The sequence below is a fragment of the Lepus europaeus genome, chromosome 3 (genome assembly GCF_033115175.1).
Source record: "Lepus europaeus isolate LE1 chromosome 3, mLepTim1.pri, whole genome shotgun sequence".
Taxonomy (NCBI): Eukaryota; Metazoa; Chordata; class Mammalia; order Lagomorpha; family Leporidae; genus Lepus; species Lepus europaeus.
In genome coordinates this window covers 109,898,996-109,921,541 of record NC_084829.1, presented here as the reverse complement: position 1 = coordinate 109,921,541, position 22,546 = coordinate 109,898,996, and the positions used below count along the sequence as shown (strand labels likewise).

Here is a 22,546-nt window from a genome sequence, read left to right as displayed (position 1 = left end):
TAAAACTGACTTCAGTGAAATGGATTAGTAAGCCAAAGGTACAATTTAATCACTCCTCGCCCCATTTCCTGATGGTATCAAAGTAAATATTTTAGGGGTAGTATAAGAAACCTCCCTGGTTAAACTTCAGTTAGACTGAAATGTACACATTTTATCCATGATCTCACCAATCCATTTGCCACATAGAGGGAAGCTGTTTATAAATGATGTTACATTGCTTTCCTTTGAAGTCAGGGGCCAGCAGAGATTATTTCTTATTTTTATGTGACTTTGAAGGGAGCAAAGGAAGAAAAGAGATATTGCAGTCTTGTGGCCTAACTTCTACAGGAAATCCTCTCACTGAAGGAGATTCCCCTCGGGAAGATTTGATAAGCGAAGAGTTTAAAATTGAGAAGGGAACACAGATGATCTGCAGAAGTCACAATGAAAGTGAATGTTTAAGGTGCACAGAGCCATAACACCAAGGGTGACAGTGGGAAGGAAGGAACACATGCCCAGAGTGACATGGGAGAGAGAAAGAGAGAGAGAGAGAGAGAGAGAGAAATCATCAGAGTTTAGGCAATATCAAAGACCAAAAGGTTCATCTAAGTATTTACCAAGCTTACATTTAAACTATGAAGATTGAGATCACCCTTAGAATAGAAACTAATAAAGTAGAATCTTTCTGAATGGTTCAATAAATCTGCATTTTGTGAGACATTAAACAGCTGAAATGCATTAAACGGACATCCTTATTAAAGTTAATTTTTTCTTGATTATTCTGTAAAGAATGTTGAGAGATGGAGAGAACATTCATGCTTCTATTCCAGTTTGTTGCTACTGTAGATAGCTTAAGGAATTCATGTTTAAGTATTAAAAATTCATTTGCACACTAAACTAAATGCAACATGAACAGTCTGATAAGATGGGGTTTTTGTTTTCTCCAAAAGGCATTAGTGTAAATCATCAGTACATGAGTAATGGGCTCTCAGGTCTTTGAAATTCATGTAAATATGTTCCTAGTTCTTTCCGTGGCACTCTCCCTGGCCATGCCAATGTTAGCTATCATTTGGAAGCCTGGAGTCTGTCTTGCCAAGGGTCGAGCGTGTGGGAGCCGAGGATTGCTCTCGGGCCGCCTCACTCGCTGCTCTCTGGACTACTCCCCGCTCACACCTGGCAGTGACCAACCCTGGAGCTGCATTCAACTAGAGACTCCCTCTGCAGTGAGAAGGGAGCTTTCCATTTCAAGCTGAGCCCTGGGCTCTGTGGCCGTTGAGTACCTTGTGACATTTACCAGGACCTATTTAGACTAAAGCAGTCAGACAGATCGGAATCCCACTGAACTAGGAGAGGGATCTTGAAAATTTCAGCTTCAAGTTCTCTCCAGGGTCACCTTCGAAAATCATATTGGCCTGAACTGAGTGGGGTGAGGGACAAAATCTCTATGTCATGGATTCCACACCCTCTTGAGAACTAATCCTCAGAGAAGAACTGTAGCCTGCTAACCAGTATTTCTAGAAACCGTGGACATTTTGCCATCTTTGAAGCACTGAGAAACAAATCCCTGGTCTTGTTTTTGTTTCCCACAGTGTGCAATTGCGGGGGAGGCCCCTGTGACAGCGTAACCGGAGAATGCTTGGAAGAAGGTTCTGAACTCCCTACAGGCATGGACTGCCCAACCATCAGTAAAAATAACAGTATATGATTGACTAACCCCACTTTCTCTAATGTGCTGCAGGTGTGGGATTACAAAAAGCTATGCAGTATCACTCTCCCTACAGACTGCTTCAGCTCCACCCCTGGATTTAACCCTGTGTGCACCACAACCAAATGATCCCAGCACCAAGCTACTTGATGGTGCATTTGATTCCAGCTGGCAGAGGCAGCTTCCACTTACATAGCTCCGGTTTAGAAAACTGATTGGCTTTATGGTTAGCATCTTGCCTAAAGGCAATGTGAGAAACACAACTTCCAGTGACAGAGCCTCATTTTAGCTCCCTTTCTTAGATTGTCTCTTGAGAACCTCAGATAAAATAATATGCAGACAATGCTTTACAACAGTTGGGGGTGCAGAGATACCAAGAGACTTACGTGGCTCTGCCTAAGTCGCTCCAAATCTGAAGTGGGTACTTCAATACCCAATACAAAATACTCAATCCTTAGAAAACGGAGCTGCTGTCTTTCTCCCCTGGATTTCATTGTCACCTCTGTTAATCAAGAGAAATGATACTGGAAACCAAAGTTTTGGTTTAAAGACCAAGACAAAAGTATCTTGATCTCCTAGTTCCTCTGAGTAGAAGAGATTCATCAATGGTGCAAGATGGGAGGCACAATTGAAGTGAAGTTTACACAGAAATGGAATAGGTGTTCCCCAGGCAATGTCGCTGTAAGGACATCAGGATGCCAGCCTAACCTACACCTCTCCCCCACCAGCCTGATGTGCCAGCCGGGAACTCCTTCCCTTGAGAGAGTTTGTAAGCAAGACCATATCAAACTTCAAATAACAAACTAACATATTAACAAGGATTAACACTTTAGTCTTTGGTTATCAGCTTTCTAGTAGGGAGCACAGTCTGATGGGTGGCCAAGACAGGTCTCAAAGCATGCCACACCATTCTCTTGAGTGCCTAACAGGGCTGTGCTGGACCCCAGGGGCTGATGCCAGGGGTCAGAGGAAGCCAAGTGTGAAAGGCAAGGAGCAGTGAGAAGCTGGGACCTGCCTCTACCTGTGCCACTGCCCCTCCCCCTGCCCCTGCCCTGCCGTGGTTCAGCATGAACTTGGGGGCACCACTGCGGAAGTGCTCATCCAAATGGAAAGCAGGGTGGTGGGGAGAAGTAGAGCCCTTCCAAGGGCAGGACCAAGCCAGGTGCCAGCACCAGAACACAGAGAAGAGCAAATAGGAGAAGAGGGGTGCCAGCAAATTGCCAGCTCCACTGGAAAGAGTGCAATACCCGGGCATTCCCTTCACTAAGGAAAGGTGGGCAGGGCTTTTGCGCTTCCTCTTTCCCACAGCAGTGAGTGTTTGCTTCAGCCTACTTGCCCTGCCGCAGGTGTTTAATTTTCCTTGGGTTGTAAGCGGGGAGAGTAGCCGATGTAGTTTGCCTCATCTTAGGTTCTGTGCCCCTCTGAGTGTTAGGACTCATTCTGTGGCCCAGGACACAAGAATAGACATGCTGATGCACAAGGAAATCCGCACTGGGGATCTACTTCAAGTGACATGTTTCCACATTGCCTTCGACTCTGCCCCTTTCACCTCCAGGCTGTGATAAGTGCATCTGGGACCTGATGGATGACCTGCAGCTGGCAGCACTCTCCATGGAGGAAAGCAAATCCGGGCTGCTGAGCGTGTCTTCCGGGGCTGCTGCTCATAGGCACGTGAATGAAATGAACTCCACCATCTACCTCCTCAAAGTACGCGGGATGCTGCACCTCCACTGTGCTCCTACTAACAACGCCCTCTGGGCCCTCTGAGCCCCACCTGTAACCGAGGTTACCTAGAGAATGAATAAGACTAGTACCTATGTGTAAAATTACTGTTTTTACTGTTACTTCCTTGGCGAAGCTGCACATGAGTTGTCCATTCATGACTAGAAATGGTACAAAGCTTTTATTACCTTAGCCTCAATTTGCAAAGTTTTGGGGAGTTTCTCTAAAAGTCTCTCTCTCTCTCTCTCTCTCTCTCTCTTCCCCCACCCTTCCCTCACTCCCTCCATCCTTCCCTCTCCCCCCTTCCCCACTCTTACTTGATCTTTTCTTCTCAAACACACTTCTCTCTCTCTCTCTCTCTCTCTCTCTCACACACACACACACACACACATTCAAATACACAAACATACACTTATGTCCTCTTCTCCTTATGGGTCCACTGATTAATAAATTCAAAACAGCTAATGATAAGAAAAAGAAACTAGATTACAAAGGTCCTTTTACCTCTAAGTTTTAAGCCTTTTATTCTCCTTAAATCATGGGCTTGGACTTCTGTCAAAACCAAAGGATATTTTTAAAGCAATCTTAATTAGCTAAAGGACAATAGTTTAATACCAGCACATTATTTTACTGGTTAGTTGGCTTAGTGTAGTGATTAAGAGCATAAGCTTTGAAACCAGATTGCCTGTGCTAAGTTTTCAGCTCTGACACTCGCTGTGTAACCTCGATTCCGTTATTTAACCCCTTTACTCTTCAGGTTCTTCATCTGGAAAGGAAGATAATCATTCCACCTATCTCATGCATGGGTTGCTGGGAGAATTCAATGAGTTGATATATGTCAAATACTTAGAATAGTACCTGGCATGGTCAGTCCTTATCGCACAGCAATTGGCCAAATGTACAATGTGCAACTCAAACTTAAAATCATAAAATTGTGGATTGAATTTTAGCAAATGTCTAATCTGAACTTCGGAATCATTCTTATCCAGGCTTACCTGTTTAGACATAGGAAGGTACTGAGTCTCGGAGGTACTGGGCACTCAAGTCTCTTGATACCCTTCAAATCGTCTTTCCTCAAAAGCACAATTTCAAAGTGGGTATCAGATAGCTGACAGGAAGTCAGTGCCAAGGTTGAAGGGTTTACCCTAAATTGATTCAAGAATTGCTACATTTAGATCAAACTCCTCAAAAATGTAAAAAAAAAAAAAGTGCCGGCGCCACGGCTCGCTAGGCTAATCCTCCGCCTTGCGGCGCCGGCACACCGGGTTCTAGTCCCGGTCGGGGCACCGATCCTGTCCCGGTTGCCCCTCTTCCAGGCCAGCTCTCTGCTGTGGCCAGGGAGTGCAGTGGAGGATGGCCCAAGTCCTTGGGCCCTGCACTCCATGGGAGACCAGGATAAGTACCTGGCTCCTGCCATCGGATCAGCGCGATGCGCAGGTCGCAGCGCGCCTACCGCGGCGGCCATTGGAGGGTGAACCAACGGCAAAAGGAAGGAAGGCCTTTCTCTCTGTCTCTCTCTCTCACTATCCACTCTGCCTGTCAAAAAAAAAAAAAAAATGGAGGAAGGGCAAGTGGAGTAAAGTAAAGCAAATTGCTCTCTTTACACCAAAAAGAGGAAAATGAATTTCTGAACTTCGTCTGCATTGATCCTGGTGAGTTGATCCGTTTGTCCAAGGCAAGACCAAATTGGAATGGTAAAGCTCAGTCACTAGCCTACATTGGATCTTTGCACAAATTGGAAAAAGATGCCCCTTCCTCACTGGCAGCCCAGCCCCAGGCCAGAGTCTCTGACCCAGTGAGCAGAGCTGGGACCCTGCCCCTCGTGCCAGCCTGAAGCAGCTCGACAACAGAGACCCACACTGCGCTCAGTCCTCTTACACTGAGTGTATGGGTATTTTTAAAACCTGTTGTACATGCCGACTAATTATTTTCAAAACACATTTTTTCACAGACAAGATTGTCCGAGAGAGAAAACCAGTATGTCCTAAGAAAGCTACAAATCAACAATGCTGAGAACACAATGAAGAGCCTTGTGTCTGACGTAGAGGAATTAGCTGAAAAGGTATGTATTCAGTTTCTGGGACAGCCTTCAAAGAGAAGGATTTAGCTGGTGTGGGCTTGGCTAGTCACAAATGACTGAGGCTTAACACAGCCCAGAAAAAATTCAGTGACCCATGTGCCTTAAAATAAAACAAAAACAGACCCATGGAGAAAGTTAACATACTCCGTCTCCACTCTCTGCCCGTTTTGATTGGTTTGCTCTAAAAAAAAAAAAAAAAAAAAAAAAAAAACTATGTTTATGGGAAATTTTCTATTTATTTACTTCTGGTTAATGTAGTTGATGTAAGTTTCCATTAGGATTGTCATTCAGCTGTTTACCTTAGCATTTTATGACTAAGAGCTATAGAGCACGTAGAAGTATACTTTATTATATAGAATACAAAATTTAACTGTTTGCCAAAACACTTTTGGTGGTCACTTTATGCCATAAACTAAAATAAATTCCAGACAAAGAGTTGAGTATAAATCTCAAATCCACAAGAAAATAAAACTAAATAATTATTATATCTCAAAAGGAAATAACAATACAATTAAATATAATATGAAGAATTACATTTAAAAAGAGACAATAGATTTGACAGGATGAAATTTCAAACAGCCAGTAAAGCAGTTAAATAAATAGAAAATTTAAATAGCCTGATAAAATCACTGAGGAAAATACAACTTGTAAAAACCCTCACAAATGAGCAAAACATCAAAATATGAGCAGATTCAATGTGAGAGACCATTTATTATACTCCCCAAAAGCTGAATGGAAAAGTATCTATCTATGCTCCATACTATTAAAAATAATCATATTTAACATATTGAAATGTTTACCACTTTTTTCCCCTGATTTTGCTCCACCAGTGCTGGCCAGAGTACTCTGGAATTGCTGCATGAGTGTTTGACATGAATTTGACAAACTTTTCAAAACCTTTCTAGTTTCCTACAAAAAATTAAGGCTAAAATAACTCTGGTATTAGTTCTTTGACTTGACCTCTCGTAAACTTTTAAGAGATTATGCTTCTAAAAATGTAAATTACTCTAATGGTATCCTTGGAAGGTTCACACCCTTTAAGATGCCTATGAAAATTGTGTCCCTAATTCGCTTGCAGTGGTATATTTTCAATGCAGCCGGAGCATCTAAGTTTCAAAGCAAAGGTCCAAAGAAAGAAATCTTTGTGAAAACTCATTGTTACTTCATTTTGCTGTCTTGGTGGGAACTTGTCACCAGTGTCTCCATTCTGGAGGGAATGTTTTCACCAAGATTAGCTCTGCCCGCAGCTCAGACAGCTTACTCATCCTTTGCTTGTACAGTTTCCCCACTTCTAAACCGAGTTAAATGCAAGCTTTCTTGGGGAAGAAACAATGCAAGCTTGTAAGTGACATTGCAGTAGAAGAAGCTCCTGGGTGATGAGAACAGACCACCAAAGCGGGAACTGGATATTAAAGGCGCTAGCAATTTTCTGCCAGCTGTTTCCCTCAGTTGTTGTTGAAAAGAACATTCTGCTGGCCATAACAACAGCTCTGATGGTGCAAGAACCTAAGGAAACATTTCAAAATAAATGCCCAGACTGGTTTTAATGACTTCTCAAGTATCCTTCAAGCCCTTAGACCAGAGAAGTCCGTGACTGATTCTTAAAAGAATTTAAGGAAAGCTTTGCCTTAGAAATCAATAGAGTAGTTAATATTTGCGACTTCAAGTGGAATGAAGGATTTCGTTATTTGCTCCCATAGTGATAAAAATCAGAGTCATGTCGCTTCTTGAATTCAACAAATAATATCTCTGTTTGCAAACTAGCATCACATGGATCTCACGTGACCCAAGTTTCACAAACTACATTGACCTAAAGTCTCTGACTTTGAGCCAACCTCCATATGCAGCCCCCTTTTGGGAAGTTCACAGCCCTTTCTAGTTCCCTATTTCCAAAAACCCCCCAGAGGATTCCCATGCATCTGTGTTCACAAACAGCCAGTGCCCAGAAGGGCCTCCCGGATGCCACTGCTGACCATGTCGGTCATGCAATTAACAAGCACCAGGCCAGGATTTCACTCTCCTTGTTCCTGGAGCCACCATGTTCAAGATCATAGTGCAGCTGGGCTGCATGCAGAGGTAGAGATGGGGGCCCACTTCCAACTTCAGTGCTGTCTCACCATCTGGTTCCTGACCATCCACTGCAGAGCTCTGATTCTCAGAACTCAGTCTCCAACCATGGCTCAGCAGGCAGTGCACCATCCACTCCACCTCTCCTTCTCCATCTCTGCTCTCCTCCCTACTCCATCAGTCCCGGCAAGTTTCCTGCATACAAAGAGGTCCTTAGAAAGTAGGTCCTCTCCATGTGTCAAAAGCATATGAACTTCATCACTGGTCCTGCTAAAAAGGCAGGAGGAAAATCAGTATAGATTTCTATTCCAGAAGCATTGCTGAACACCTCATATACAATAGTTTTTGTGCTAAATGTTAGGAATACTGAAATGAATATAAGGCCCTTCTCTCAAGGTGCTCACAATCTAGTGGGGAAACATACGTTTAAAAAAAACATGTGGCATAGAATGTAGGAACAGAAGCATGGCACAGGCTAAGGTAACTCTAAGGAAGAACTGGTGAACTGTTTTAGCAGGGGTACCTTAGGGAAGGCTTCTCAGAGAGGTCAATATGAACTTGGGAATTGAGAATGACTGGGAATTTATTAAGTATGTACAAGCAAGGGGAAAATACTACAAAGGCAGGGAGATGTAAAACAAAATGATGTGTTCTGGGACTAGAAGAACTTTGGCCTTGGCCATGCAGAAGAATAATTGTAAGGCAAAGAACAGGAGATAATGCTGAAGTTATTGGAGGCCAGGTCACGAGGAATCCTGCCCATCATGCTGGAGAACACACAAATTTCACCCCATGGGCTTGGAACTCATTGAAGGTCCTGTGTAGAGCACGGAGCTCTCAGAGTTGTGCCCCAGACACATTCCTCTGCCTGTGGATGATAGACTAGCAGGGAAGACTGATGTGGTTAGGGACCTGGGCTAGGAGACTGAGCAAGAGTTCAGACTAAGGAGTCGTTGTGTGCTCTCTTGACTTAATTAGAAAAGGATGTGCAGTAGACAGGGATGAACTGAGACTGTGGCAGGAGAGAAGAGAAAAAAATAAAAGAGGCCAGCATAGCAAATGGGATAAAAAAAAATTCCTGGTGACCAGTTGGAAGAGTAGCAAGGAAGGAAGCACTGTCTTGGGGAAATGGATGACCAGGCCTGAAAATGCAGGATGGTCTACTCTGGATATCTTAGGAGGGAGCTATCCATGGAAACCCCAGAAAACAGTGAGAGATTTGAGTCTACAGCTCAGGGCCAGAAAGGTATTTGGAAGTCATTAACATTTAAGAGGTAGGTTGGCCACAGAAATGACTATCGCTGTACAGATTCTGAGGTAGCACGCTGGTGTTCCTACTATTGCTGTGTCCAGGACCACTCCGTTTCTACTTGCATCCTTGAGTAATCTGCAGTTTCTCCCTTTTCACCGTAAAGTGTTCTGGTTTAAATGCCCTAGATATTGCCCATCATCCTAACTGAATCTGGTTTATTTTTTTCTAATTAGTGATCTAGATAGACCACCCTTTATGCCCTGTATTACCAAAAACTCTTGCCACTTTTAAAATCAAATACGTACAAGTATAATTCACCATGAGCAGTGAGTAAATAGTCAATCCATGTGTAATATAAACCACCAGCCAGTTTATAGTTGTGAGGTAATCTTTTTTATTTCAGCTTTTCTTTAAGCAGGTACGCCTATTTTACCATGTGATCCTGTCGCTCTTTTCCTTTCATAGAAAAATTACAGAAAAAATAAAATTTCAAACAAGATCTCATTGGAACATGCATTATACTTAATATACATATTTAATACAAATCTCCCCTTTTTTACCGCTAATTGGGGCTTTATTGTTCTATATGTATATCTTGCAGCGCCCTCTGGCGTTTGTTATAAAGAAGGTACAATCTCCTACAGGTATGACTGCTTCCAGCTGTCTTTTATCACTACAGTCAGGGTTTCCATAGCAAAAGATGTTTATTGATACAGAAATAACAGGAGGCTTTTCCCTCAAAGGATGAAGCTCTGGCAAAAAAAAAATATGATTTCTTGTGCTTTGCGAATCTAACTTCATTTATACTGTATCAAAAATCAACTTGTTAGAATTTTCAAATGTTTTCTATTTGTGACTTTTTTTTTAAAATCAGTGAGGGATGACATCAAGAACAAGCTTTCATTTATTTTCTGCACAATCTAATATTCAAATCATCATATTTGTTTCTCTGGAAAGCATTAGAACAAGCTGAGAGGAAGACGGGAAAGAGCACAGTGAAGGCAGTGTCTGTTCATGAAGGGGGTGATGGGCACATTACCCCTGCACAGGGACCTCCAGCACCCCAAAGGCGTGGCTTTGGTCAGAGGGGATTCCTGACTTGCCCGTTAAGAAACCTCTGGGCAGGTTTCTGCATTCCTTTCCTTCGCCATCTTGCAGCACCACATGCTTAGGTTACATCTGAGAAGTGTGAACCTGTCCCAGGTAAAATCATAGCACAATCCCTGGCATAGATCGCTGTATGGAAGGAGAGAAGTTTGCAGCTATCTCTCGCCTATCCTAGTGCACTCTGTACCATGGGTCCACCAGCACTCTGTGTGTCATGTCTATCCTGCAGTTCATTGAGGCATTGCTGCACTTTGTTAAAGAGCTGAGTCAAAACAGCACCAGACAAGGCAACTGGGCATTTGCTAAATGCTGGACGGAAGAACTCCTTCTCCTCTTAAATATAACCCATTAATCAGTCTTCCTAATCCCAAAAGAAGTATGAATTCCCCATGCTGAAGATACAAGGCAGTGTTCTGGTCTTCAACACTGTGCTTTCAGCTTCCAAGAGAAGAGCTCCACTCCCCTATGCCAAGTCCTTTGGAGCACTTATTTGTACACAAGTGTCATTAGTGTTGAAGGAATGTGCAATGAAGCCCCCAAAACATCACTGGGCCCAGGGAGCATAATCCTTTACATTTACCTGGTCATTCAGTTTCAGCATTGCTTGGGTCACCTGGGAGCCACTGACTGCATGGTTTGTTTCAAGGTCTGCCTACTCTCTCAACAGTTTTCTCTTTGAAGCCTTAAACTCTTCGTTCAGCACAAGATCAAACTGATCAGCAGACGTGGGTAATTCTCTAGTCTGGCATCTTGAGATAGACTAAAAAGTCAAAGGATAAATTACATATGAAAGCTGGTTTGGTTTGGATTGAATTATGATTGATGACATGGGAAGGCATCAGACTTTATAGCATTCTGAGATTCTCAAACTGGCTATCACATCAGCCTTCATGCATAATTCCTGCAACAGTTGATATGTTATAGATCTTTCATGTGCCAGGGAAATTTATGTTTATGCAATATATTATGCCCTCCCATCCCCACGTGCACAAACACAACATGCCTTTCTCATAAATTTAATCTAGCATGCATTTGGATTATCTGTAGGGAAGTCAAGCCTCACGGAAGGGGCATCTGGTTGAGAAGGAAAGCATGGAGACCGTCAACCACGCGACTAAACTTGTAAAACAAGCCCACGACATGAGGGACAAAATCCAAGGTAAACATGCCCTCTTCTGCTGCAGCCTGATGCCAAGGAAACGTGCGTGTTCCTAGCAACAATAAAAACAATGACTACTGTTAGCGCTTGGCACATGCCAGGAACCTGTTAGAGTGTTAGAGGTCTAACCTTATGAAAAGTCTTCATCTCAAGTTCTTTGGAGATTTCTGAGCTCTCATTCCTCCTTACTAACTGCTGCTCTTAAAGAATAAATGTATCGGGGCGGCACTTGGTGCAGCATTTAAGATGCTGTTTGTGATGCTTATATCCCATATCGGAGTGCCTGAGTTTGAGTCCCGCCTCTGTTTCTGGTCCAACTCCCTGCTAATGTGTATCATAGGAGGCAGCAGGTGATGGCTCGAGGACTTGGGTCCCTGCCATTCACATGGGAGGCCCAGACTGAGTTCCATGCTCCTGGATTTGGCCTGCCCAGCCCCCGCTGTTTCAGGCACTCGGGGAGTCCAGCAAATGATTCTTTCCTTCTCTCTCTCTCTCTCTTTCTCTCCCTCCCTCTCCCTCTGCTTTCTCTTTCAAATCAAAAATGAAAACTGTCTTTTAAAAAATCACTTAGAACAAATATCGCTTCTCGACCTTTTGGCTAAGATCAAGTATAAAAATCACTTAGAACAAAAAGACTAGATTTCCAAAATTTTCTCTTTTCACACACTTCACGGAAGTATAATGCCAGAACACCTATCGGGCAGAGGAAATGTCATGCTATGGTGTCCCTAAAATGCAAGAATTGAATAGAAGTCACACATTTTTCCTATAGGGCAATATAGAATGGCAATAAACTGATCAAACTCATCCTAAACTTCTCCTTGATGCTGTCTCCCAGGCATCAGGGTGACAACTTGCTCAGGTCCTCATCCCAGAAGAAAAGGGAGGAAGATTCTGGATGAGAGTAACTTCTGATAAGTACAAGCTGCAAATTGAACACTATCTAAATAGTGTACTGAAAGCCAGCCTTCCACTTACCAACAGAAAACAGGAGATTTCATTTGCTCTAGAATAAAGAGAATTTCCTTCATTTAGAGTCTGCTAAGACCCAGTATTTGTGTGTTCCCATAGTCCTTATTATACTGTATATTAAGGACTGGATGACAACACCAAGTCCGTCTCAGGGTGCAATGATAGTAAAGAGACCCACAGTGAGGGACTCCCCTTTCTTCAGGTATTGAGAATATTCCAGGAAAGGGGATCCATAGGACCAAGATTAGTCATTTGCCTTATTTCTTGTGTTGCCTATAATACACAGCAAAAACAAATGACAAATATTCCAGATGCTCCCCACTCCTATCCTTACTTTCACCTGCTTTTGCATTTACCTACAAAGTATTCTTTTCCTTTACATTTTAGAGTTTTTATTTATGTATTCAGAAAGTAAGATTGATCCTAGACACTCAAATGACTTCATCCAATTAAGGAATACATGCCCCTTTAGTCACCAATTAAAACTAAAAACCTGGCAAGTCATTCAAAGGAAACTCTTCACCTTTGCTGTGCTAACCCAAATTTTGTCTCCAAGGTGTTTCATCTGGGAAGAATATGAACCCTTTTAGTTGACATTTTAGGCATAGAAAAAGATTTTTTAAAAAGTGTAAATAGGGAATAATAACTTCCACCAGTTTTTACCTTTTTAAAATAATGTATCAGTAGTCTCCAAAAGCCATGGAAAAGTGTTATTGTCTATATGAGAAATTTCCTTTTTTGTAATCTATTCTAGAAATGAATAAAAACAGGTCAAAATTATAAACATAATATTTACCCCTAAATGCCAAATAATTCAGCATTGTAAGTTCTGGAGCTAAGGGGAAAATATCATATTTAATTTCAGAGGTTAGTGTTTTAGACTTGACATGAAGAGAGAATGTTTAATTTGTTCATAGTTTTTAAAGAATACCTTGATTTCCCTATAACCTTCCCAATAATATTATATCATTTAAGACTTCTCAGCTCATTTCTTTTCCTTCCTTGAGAATCCAGGAATGCGACACAACACCAATACCATGTCATTCCTCATTCCCAACTACCTCTCAAATAGCTCCTGGTGACTTTCAAGCTATTATCCACATAAAATACAACCCTTTATCTTGGTATGATTTATGTCACGCCAGTGTTTGTTTACCCATCTTGTCTGGTCAACCACATAGATCACGGTAAACCACAGGCATACAATTTCATTTATGCCAAGAAGATAAAACACCCCCTCTTGGAGCTGCTATAAGACAGGGTGGCAATTACATACCTTTCTGCAGATCATATGGAGAAGGAATCAGTGAGTCAGAACTGGACCAGGGGCTGGCGCTGTGGCACAGCAGGTTAACGCCCTGGGCCTGAAGCGCCAGCATCCCATATGGGCACTGGTTCGAGACCCAGCTGCTCCACTTCCGATCCAGCTCTCTGCTATGGCCTGGGAAAGCAGTGGAAGATGGCCCAAGTCCTTGGGCCCCTGCACCCATGTGGGAGACCTGGGAGAAGCTCCTGGCTCCTGGCTTCAGATCAGCACAGCTCCGGCCATTGTGGCCATCTGGGGAGTGAACCATCGGATGGAAGACATCTCTCTCTCTCTCTCTCTCTCTGCCTCTCCTCTCTCTGTGTAACTCTGACTTTCAAATAAATTAATTAATTTTTAAAAGAAGAACTGGGCCAGCTCCACTAGTGTTAGACAAGCCATCTAACCCCTCTGAGCCTTTACATTCCCTCCAGTTCTAAAATTCTCCATCCTACTTACGGAAGTGAGGTGAAAACAGCCCACTCTTGACTAGCATACTGCAGAAGGCAAATAGCAATGGCAAAAGCCAAATACAAATGAGTAATAACTCACATCAGACCATAACAAACCCCTCTTTTAGATGGAGTCTTTAAAAACAATGTGAAAGACTCATTTGGACTATCTACTCTCACTTTGAAGTAGAGCTCCCTTGGTTGTTTTCCTTGGAGTATGCGATGACCTTGATGCTGATGTCTGCGTGTGATGCAGACACCACCAGTAGGCTGTCTTTGAAGGGGCCTCTCTTTCCATTTCAGGATCAGCCCTGACCTGTGCCCTCCAGCCCTCACTCTTTTGTGTTCAGTGAGATCATTTCCCCCTACTGTCTTACTTCACTGTGCTCTTCCTTCCAGAGATCAACAGCAAGATGCTGTATTATGGAGAAGAGCAGGAACTTGGCCCTGAGGAAATCTCTGAGAAGCTGGTGTTGGCCCAGAAGATGCTGGATGAGATCAGACGCCGCCAGCCATTCTTCACCCAGCAGGACCTTGTGAATGAGGAAGTGGACGAGGCCCACGAACGTAAGTGTCTCAACTCACTTCCAACCCAGCACGTGTCTGCTTTCTTTGTGGATTCCAGAGGGGACACAAAGCTGCAGGACAAAGCAGTCTATTCTCAACACTCAAGGCTGCTTGGAATGTACGCATGGCTCTGTGGAGTCATCCAGGACAACTCAACTCTGTGGCCAAAAATATTAGATCCATGCCCAACTCTGAATCCCTGAGAAGCAGCTGGGATCCCACAAGGAATCTGCAGAACTTTTTCTCCCATGGGGAGGAGGCAGGGACTTAGCAGTGGATGACAACGTGTAAAACAGGGAAAGACTAAGGGGAGCCAATTCCCAGACGTCAGTAAGTGAAATTTCATTGAGAAGGCAGAAATTCTAGAATATTCCTGTTCTGAGGGGCATGATTGGCTTTTAATAACTTTTAACACCGTGGCTCACTTGGTTAATCCTCCACCCGCGGCGCCGGCATCCCATATGGGTGCCGGGTTCTAGTCCTGGTTGCTCCTCTTCCAGTCCAGCTCTCTGCTGTGGCCCAGGAGGGCAGTGGAGGATGGCCCAGGTGCTTAGGCCCCTGCACCCACATGGGAGACCAGGAGGAAGCACCTGGATCCTGGCTTCAGATTGGCGTAGCTCCAGCCGTAGCAGTCATTTAGGGGGTGAACCAATGGAAGGAAGACCTTTCTCTCTGTCTCTCTCTCTCTCTCACTGTCTAACTCTGTCAAATAAATAAAAAAATAACTTTTAACTCAATACAAATTTAATATTTCTTCTAATGAAACCACAGTGAGATGCTTGAATGTATGACCTGGCCACTGTATCATTTATCAGTTACTACTTAAAAATCTACTCTAAACACACTTATTTAAAACAATAGCCACTTATTCACTCATGATTTCATGAGTTATCAATTCTGGCTGAATTCAACCTGGACAGCCCACCTCTGCTCCATGCACATGGGCTGAGCCTGCTGAGGCTAGCTGGGAAGGCTAGGCCTCTCCCTCCATGCAGGGTCTTCCTTTTAAGGAGGCTAGCACAGACTTGTTCACATGTTGGTGGCCTCTCAAGAGGGCAAGAATGGAGAGGGCAAGGTCTCTGGAGGTGTAGACTTAGAACTCAACAGCTTTGCATCCATTCTGTTGGTCAAGACCAGCCTAGATTCAGGGAGTAGGGGAGATAACTCTGTTCTTGATGGGAAAAATTACAAAGAAGTTGTGTTCATTGTAATGTATATAATAAACAGAGGAAGTTACAGGTTTGCGTGAAATATGTTAACTGTTGCTGACATCTTACAGCACTGTTTAAATTCAGCAATAACTCAAAATTATGGCAGTCATTAGATCCACCTCTGGATCTTGTTATTGAATGCATTAATAAAGAAGTACATATATTATATTACCAATTTGATTTTAAAATATATTGGTCTCTTTTCTAAGTGTATTTTCTTTTCCTATGTATTTTATTCATCCATTTTTAAATTACCAGAAGGAATCTGAAGACTTCTGTAGATTGTAAAAGGATCACTAGCATGAAGACACCTAAAAGGCACTAGTTTGTTTTCTGATAATTTTCACTATCAGCTTCTGCTAACGATTACTATGAATATCCAGGGAAGAAGACCATTCTTTTTTTAACTTTTATTTAATAAATATAAATTTCCAAAGTACAGCTTTTGGATTACAGTGGCTTTTTCCCCCCATAACTTTCCTCCTACCCGCAACCATCCCATCTCCCACTCCCTCTCCCATCCCATTCACATCAAGATTCATTTTCAATTATCTTTATATACAGAAGATCAATTTAGTATATATTAAGTAAAGATTTCAACAGTTTGCACCCACATAGAAATACAAAGTATAAAGTACTGTTTGAGTATTAGTTATAGCATTAATTCACAAAATACAACACATTAAGGACAGAGATTCTACATGGGGAGTAAGTACACAGTGACTCCTGATGTTGATTTAACAAATGACACTCTTATTTATGGCATCAGTAATCACCCTAGGCTCTTGTCATGAGTTGCCAAGGCTATGGAAGCCTTTTGAGTTCACTGACTCTGATCTTATTTAGACATGGCTGTAGTGAAAGTGAAAGTTCCCTCCTCCCTTCAGAGAAAGGTACCTCCTTCTTTGATGGCCCGTTCTTTCCGCTGGGATCTCATTCACAGAGATCTTTCATTTAGGTCAGTTTTTTTTTTTTTTTTCCAGAGTGAGAAGACCATTCTTGACATGAAGGTTAATTGTGGTAGCAAATGTGTAATGTCTTAGAAACAGTAAGAACCAAAAGTCTCAGTTCTGAGTCATGATGAGGTCCATAGTAAGGAAGGCTGGTGCTCTAACAAATAGCCAGATGCTTCCAGGCTCTTTGCCTACTTTGGAGTCTGGTAAGATTGCTTTGGGAGAATGGAACCAATCACATCTCCCACTGAGCCTCCTTCCAGCAGTGAACACATCTCCGGCCATTTCCTTTATGCAACCATGAACTTGTGTCTTCTGCTCACTGCAATGAAAAAAAAAATACAAAACCTCAACAAGACAGACTGATATTCTCTGGAGAAAAACAGAATTAAGACACACAGACAGCCCAGGTACCTTTGAGAAGAGAATAAAGTTTAAGAATATCATATCATTGCATTTAATCTTTATTTCATCCAAAATCATGGTTAGGATTTAACCTAGAAGAGTTAACTAGACACAGTTGTTTGGAGAGAATACAGTGAGTGGCCATGAACATCATTTTACCTTAATACAAACAAGATAATTTTGGGAAGTTTTCATAGTAAAAATGACAATGTATCCAAATCCATTTTAAATGGTAAAATTATTAATAATCTCAGTAAAAATAAACATAGTATAATAACATGTTTTCCATATAAAACAGAATCTGTATGGTAAAACCAAATCTTTCTTTTAATTGACTGTTGTCCCAGCCCCTATAAAACAGGAGTTGTTTTTTTTTTTTTTTTTTTTTTACTTCAAATGTAAAATGTGGGGCTAGGGGTGAACATTTGGCCTAGTTGTTGAGATGCCGCTCGGGGCACCTGTCTCCCACATCAGAGTACCTAGGTTTACTATCTGGCTCCAACTCCCAACTCCAGCTTCCAATAATGCAGACCCTGGGAGGCAGTAGTAATGGCTCATATACTTGAGTTCCTGCCACTTACGTGGGAGACCTCAATTGAGTTCCCTGTTCCTGACCCCTGGCTTCAGCTCCAGCCCAGATCTGATCATTGCAGGCATTTGGGAAGGGAACCAGTGAATGGAGGCTCTCTTTGTCTCTGTCTCAGAAAAAAAGAAAAAATTTTCTTTAAAAAAGAAACACTACCCAAAAAAGCCAGACTATTTCTATGAACAATAGCTTCCACATCAATTGCTACAGAAGGCATAGCCTGACAGTGCTGCACTTTGCTAACTGCTAGAAGGAAGGGAGGAGACAGAAGCAGCCCAAACTGAGTTTCTATTTCCACTTCTTTGCAGTGTTGAGCCAGGCTGAGAGCTGGCAGCGGCTGCACAATGACACCCGCTCCCTGTTTCCTGTCGTCTTGGAGCAGCTGGATGACTACAATGCTAAGTTGTCAGAACTCCAGGAATCACTGGACCAGGCCTTGAACCACGTCAGGGATGCTGAAGACATGAACAGGGCCACAGCAGCCAGGCAGCGGGACCACGAGGTAGAGTGACCCTAACTAAATACATTTTAGGAAAAAATAACTTAAAATTATACCAATCAGGGACATTTGGTATAAATTTTTTTAAATATTGGTGTATTTCAGTATTCATATTTTCAAAAAATAATGGCATACTTTCTGCTACAGTAAATTACTAATGTAAGTGTGCATTTCAAAGATTAAGCTAAAATGATGATCATTGGTTCCTGCTTTGATAAGAATGCAATTGTTAGAGTGCTTGTGCCCGTAGGTGGGTGGGTGAGCAGGGTGCTATTCTTATGCGTGAAAAATTTTTATCCTGAGGGCCCTAGAAGAGCAAAGCAGATCAGTCGTATGTTCCAGGTATGTGTGATTTTCAGAAAGGCACATTACCCATGGCATGTGTAAGTTTTGGGAAAGCGTGATTAACGGATCTCTCAGCCTAGGGAAATCGACTCAAGCCAAGGCCATGCAAATACCAAGAGGTGAGGAACATGGCACCCAGCGGGACACCCATAGATTAGAGAGCTGAGGACTATGGCAGTCACCCGTCCCCTCCCCCAACACTTCTCCCCCCCGCCAAGCACCACCTGTACTCAAAACCACCACCTTCAAGAGGAGTAGCCTTCTGATGAGATGATGTGTGCATGTTTGGACACTCTTAGAAAGATTAGCATGAAAAAGCATGTGAACAAACAGAATTATAATGAGAAAATGCCTAAATCAGCTGTGTGTTTTTATTGTTGGAAAGAAAAAATCAACTCTCACTAGGCTCCCTGCCCTGATTTCTTTCGGTCATCACTGACCCTCAGTAAGAGTCATCATAAAATTTCTTACATAAAAATGAGTTATACTTAGCACCATGCATTTTGAGTAGGAGTAAACCCTTAGGTGATACTCTTTAGAATTCCACTGATCAGGAGAGCAGTCTTTGTCGACCCAATGCTTGATTATCTTACGCAGTAGAGGTATAACACCAAATCTTGTTTCAGAAGTCACTGGGACTCACCTTGTCCTTGAATCCTTCCCTTTCCACACATCCAGCCAACTGCAGGATCATCACAAGTTTATCATCTTAGTGTTGTTTTTGGCTCTCTCTCATCTTCTACATTCCTCAAATTCTCTGGCTCTGACCTTCATCATTTCTCAACCAAAGCATCGTCCTCCTTTCCTCCATTCCTGCTCTCTTCCAGTCCTTGCAGCCCTCATCTACATCACAAGGATGGCTTGCCCTCCCCAAACCCTCATTTCCTCTTTACCACCTATAGTAGTGGTTTTGACACTGTGGCTTGTGAACCATTTTATAACGGGAATACGAAGTAAGTTTGAATGGTTCATGCCAGTGTTCCTTTAGAAATAAAATGAAATAGAACTGTCAGAGTGATAGTAAGGTATGGTCTCATCATCTTTCTGTTGTGTATGTGTCATGGGTTGCAACATATAACACATGTCTTGTGAGTCATGGTTAACAACACTTGAGAAATATTGCCCTATAAGACAATCTTTCATGTGGCACGTGGGGCCCTGTTGATCTGCACCTGCCAGGCCCCTCAGCCTCACCTCTTGCCTTTCCTTGAGTCACACATTCAGTTCAGACAACAGCACACTACCTATAATCCTCCAACCCATAATGCTTCGTGCACAGCTCTGGTTCTATATTGGAACCACCTGCTAATGGATCCATCTTCTCCCCTACAGCAGGGGCTCCAAGATGTCAGGGAATCAGATGTTCTTCATCGAGTTCACAAGCATTTAGTTCAGTGTCTGGCACAAAGGAGTGATTCAGTGAGCATTTGTTGATTTACTGAAGGTCTTCAAGGGTCTTCCAGTTATGAGACCCTATAGCTTTGCAGGCTGCGCTCAAAGTTATTGAAGATCTATTTTCAACTCCAAGCAGGAAGTGATTCTTCCCATCATGAGATATTGAAAACCACACTGTTAACCTGTAGGGTGACACTGTTCTATTCCCAGAGCATTTAAGTAAGAGAGAAACAACACTGCAACCTTCTACAATTCTAGGGGTTCACAAGTGAAGACTCAGGGCCATGCTCAGTACTAAGGACCCTCAAGGGAGAAGAAAACCTACCAACCCAGAGCAGTTCCAATAGGACAAGGGCCAGCAATGGCACAGGGGTAACCCCAGCCCGACCAGAGCTGTCCCCCTAGCCTCAAGCAATAAGATTTCACTGCAGAGAAAAGTGAGTACCAGTTGTAGCAAACTCGTGGCTCTCATTTGAGCCTGTGAGTTGTGAGTCTTAACAAAGTGCTTTGTCTTCCACTTAGACCTGTGTTAGGAACACTCACAGTATATTGCATGTTAACAGTTGGCTTAATGATGGATCTTTAGTTAGAAGTGCTTTGACAAGTCTGCAAAAAGGAAGGGCAATGCACAATCAAAAACCAAACAATCTGCATAGACAGAGACCAGCAGCTTTGCTAATGGTTGGTAAATATCAGAGTCTGAGTCAAGGCACAGTGAACTTTGTAAATGCAAAAAGCAGTGAGTGGACAGTGTCACCCACATAAAAAGACTTGAGTTCTAAAAGTGAAAAAATGCCTAAACAGCTTTAAATTAAAGTTTTATCATTTTATGAGACTATTTATTTGAAAGGCGGATGGGGACAGGGAGAGAGAGAGAGAGAGAAAGAAAGAATATCTTTCATTTGCTGGTTCACTCACCCAAATGGCAATAGCCAGGCCCGGGCCAAACTGAAGCCAGGAGCGAGGAACTCCATCCTGATCTCCCATATGGGTGGCAGGGAGGGCCATCCAATGCTGCTTTCCTAGGCCCATTAGCAGGAAGCTGGATTGGAACCAAGCAACCAGGACTGGAACCATCATTCTCATATGGGATGGCAGCATTGCAGATGGCAGTTTAACCTGCTGAGCCACAATGCTAGCCTGGTAATTAAACTTTTCTTATACACAGTTTTAAAACTTCATGCATGTGGATACCAGGAACTTGGCATTTTGGTGATTCCAATAGATGGTGGGTCTCATTTTAGCTTAACTGACTCTTCCACTATTTCCAATGGGAGAACAAGACCCTAGAGAACAGCATAGAGTTGAGGAGTTTTAAAGTTCCTCTCAGTCTGCATTCTCCTTCCCTTCCCAACCTTTGCAGTTGGCATCAGCCAAAGCTCTGCCCCTTTTGTCCTCCTCTCCTCCCTCGGTGACTTCACTCTGTCTCTCCACATCAGCCCTCGATTTATGGGTCTTCACCCTGATCCCTAACTGAGCCCATGGTGCAACATTCATGCCAGCATCTGTCTGCAGGAATGGACACGTGACTGTGGCCTGCTATTCTCTGCTAAAAATCAACTCATTTCCTCCAGCTCTCCTTCCTACATCTTTCCATTCCTGTCCAGGCTGCTTCTATCCCTCCCAAAGCCACAGGTTTTCTGCCTGTTTCCTCTGCTCATCGTGTGTCCTGGCTCTTCCCTGTAATCTGTGTTTCATTCTGGCTATTCAGTAAGCCAAGTGTCTCCTTCAGCAAATTCCTCCCCTACTGAAGGCCAATCATTCTTACACTGCCATAGTATCATACTCTTTATTTTTTTAGAAAGCTTTTATTTAATAAATGTAAATTTCATAGGTACAGCTTTTGGAATATAGCAGTTCTTGTCCCCATACTCGCCCTCCTACCCCCAAATCATCCCACCTCCTACTCCCTCTCTCATACCATTCTTCGTTAAGATTCATTCTTAATTATCTTTATATACAGAAGATCAACTCTATACTAAATAAAGATTTCAACAATTTGCACCCACACAGACACACAAAGTATAAAGTACTGTTTGAAGACTAGTTTTACTGTTAATCCTCATAGTACAACTCATTCAGGACAGAGGTCCTACATGGGGAGCAAGTGTAGTGACTCCTGTTGTTGATTTAACAATTGACACCCTTATTTATGACAGCAGTGATCACCCGAGGCTCTTGTCATGAGCTGCCGAGGCTATGGAAGCCTCTTGAGTCCACAGACTCCATCAGTATTTAGAGCCATAAGCAAAGTGGAAGTTTTCTCCTCCCTTCAGAGGAAAGTACATTCTTCTTTGATAGCTCCTTCTTTCCACTGGGATCTCATTCACAGAGATCCTTTGTAGTATCATACTCTTCTGAAACTTCAGTTTAAAGTATGGAACACACACTTGTTCATACATATCAAGTTCATAGCCCAGGTCGGATAGTCCATCTTAACCCCAAGCTGAGAGTCATGACTACCAGGAAGAGTCCTTCCTTCTTTTACTGGGGCAGCCATCATCTGGACCTCTGGAATGACCATCTGGCTTCATCACCCTCATCCCCTCATCATATGTTCTGTGTTCCCAACTATAAGGCGTTACTAATTCCTGAATAATAAACTGTGCATCCTATGTGTGTATGCTAAGCATTTACTCAACTGTAAGCATCCAGGGCAGCACTCAAGCCCTGCACAAATTATATTTTCCTAGCACCTAACATAATGCCTTGTGTTTGTTACACTTGATGATGAACAGATGCAAAGACAAAAGCATAGAGCACCCTCAAGTTCCATGGAAGTGATTG

At 42.7% G+C, this 22,546-nt stretch overlaps 1 protein-coding gene across 4 annotated transcripts in view; it reads left to right on the top strand.

Moving 5' to 3' along the window:
* LAMA4 (laminin subunit alpha 4) overlaps positions 1 to 22,546 on the top strand; it is a 150,185-nt gene that overhangs the window by 63,518 nt on the left and 64,121 nt on the right. The window contains exons 7-12 of one of the 4 annotated variants that reach the window (XM_062186632.1): positions 1,569 to 1,676; positions 3,240 to 3,391; positions 5,358 to 5,468; positions 10,960 to 11,071; positions 14,198 to 14,365; positions 17,829 to 18,022. In XM_062186632.1, the coding sequence (XP_062042616.1) occupies positions 1,569 to 1,676; positions 3,240 to 3,391; positions 5,358 to 5,468; positions 10,960 to 11,071; positions 14,198 to 14,365; positions 17,829 to 18,022 (845 nt within the window). Of the gene's footprint in view, positions 1 to 1,568; positions 1,677 to 3,233; positions 3,392 to 5,357; positions 5,469 to 10,959; positions 11,072 to 14,197; positions 14,366 to 17,828; positions 18,023 to 22,546 lie in introns of all 4 variants that reach the window. The other 3 variants (XM_062186635.1, XM_062186633.1, XM_062186634.1) reach the window with 3 other exon arrangements.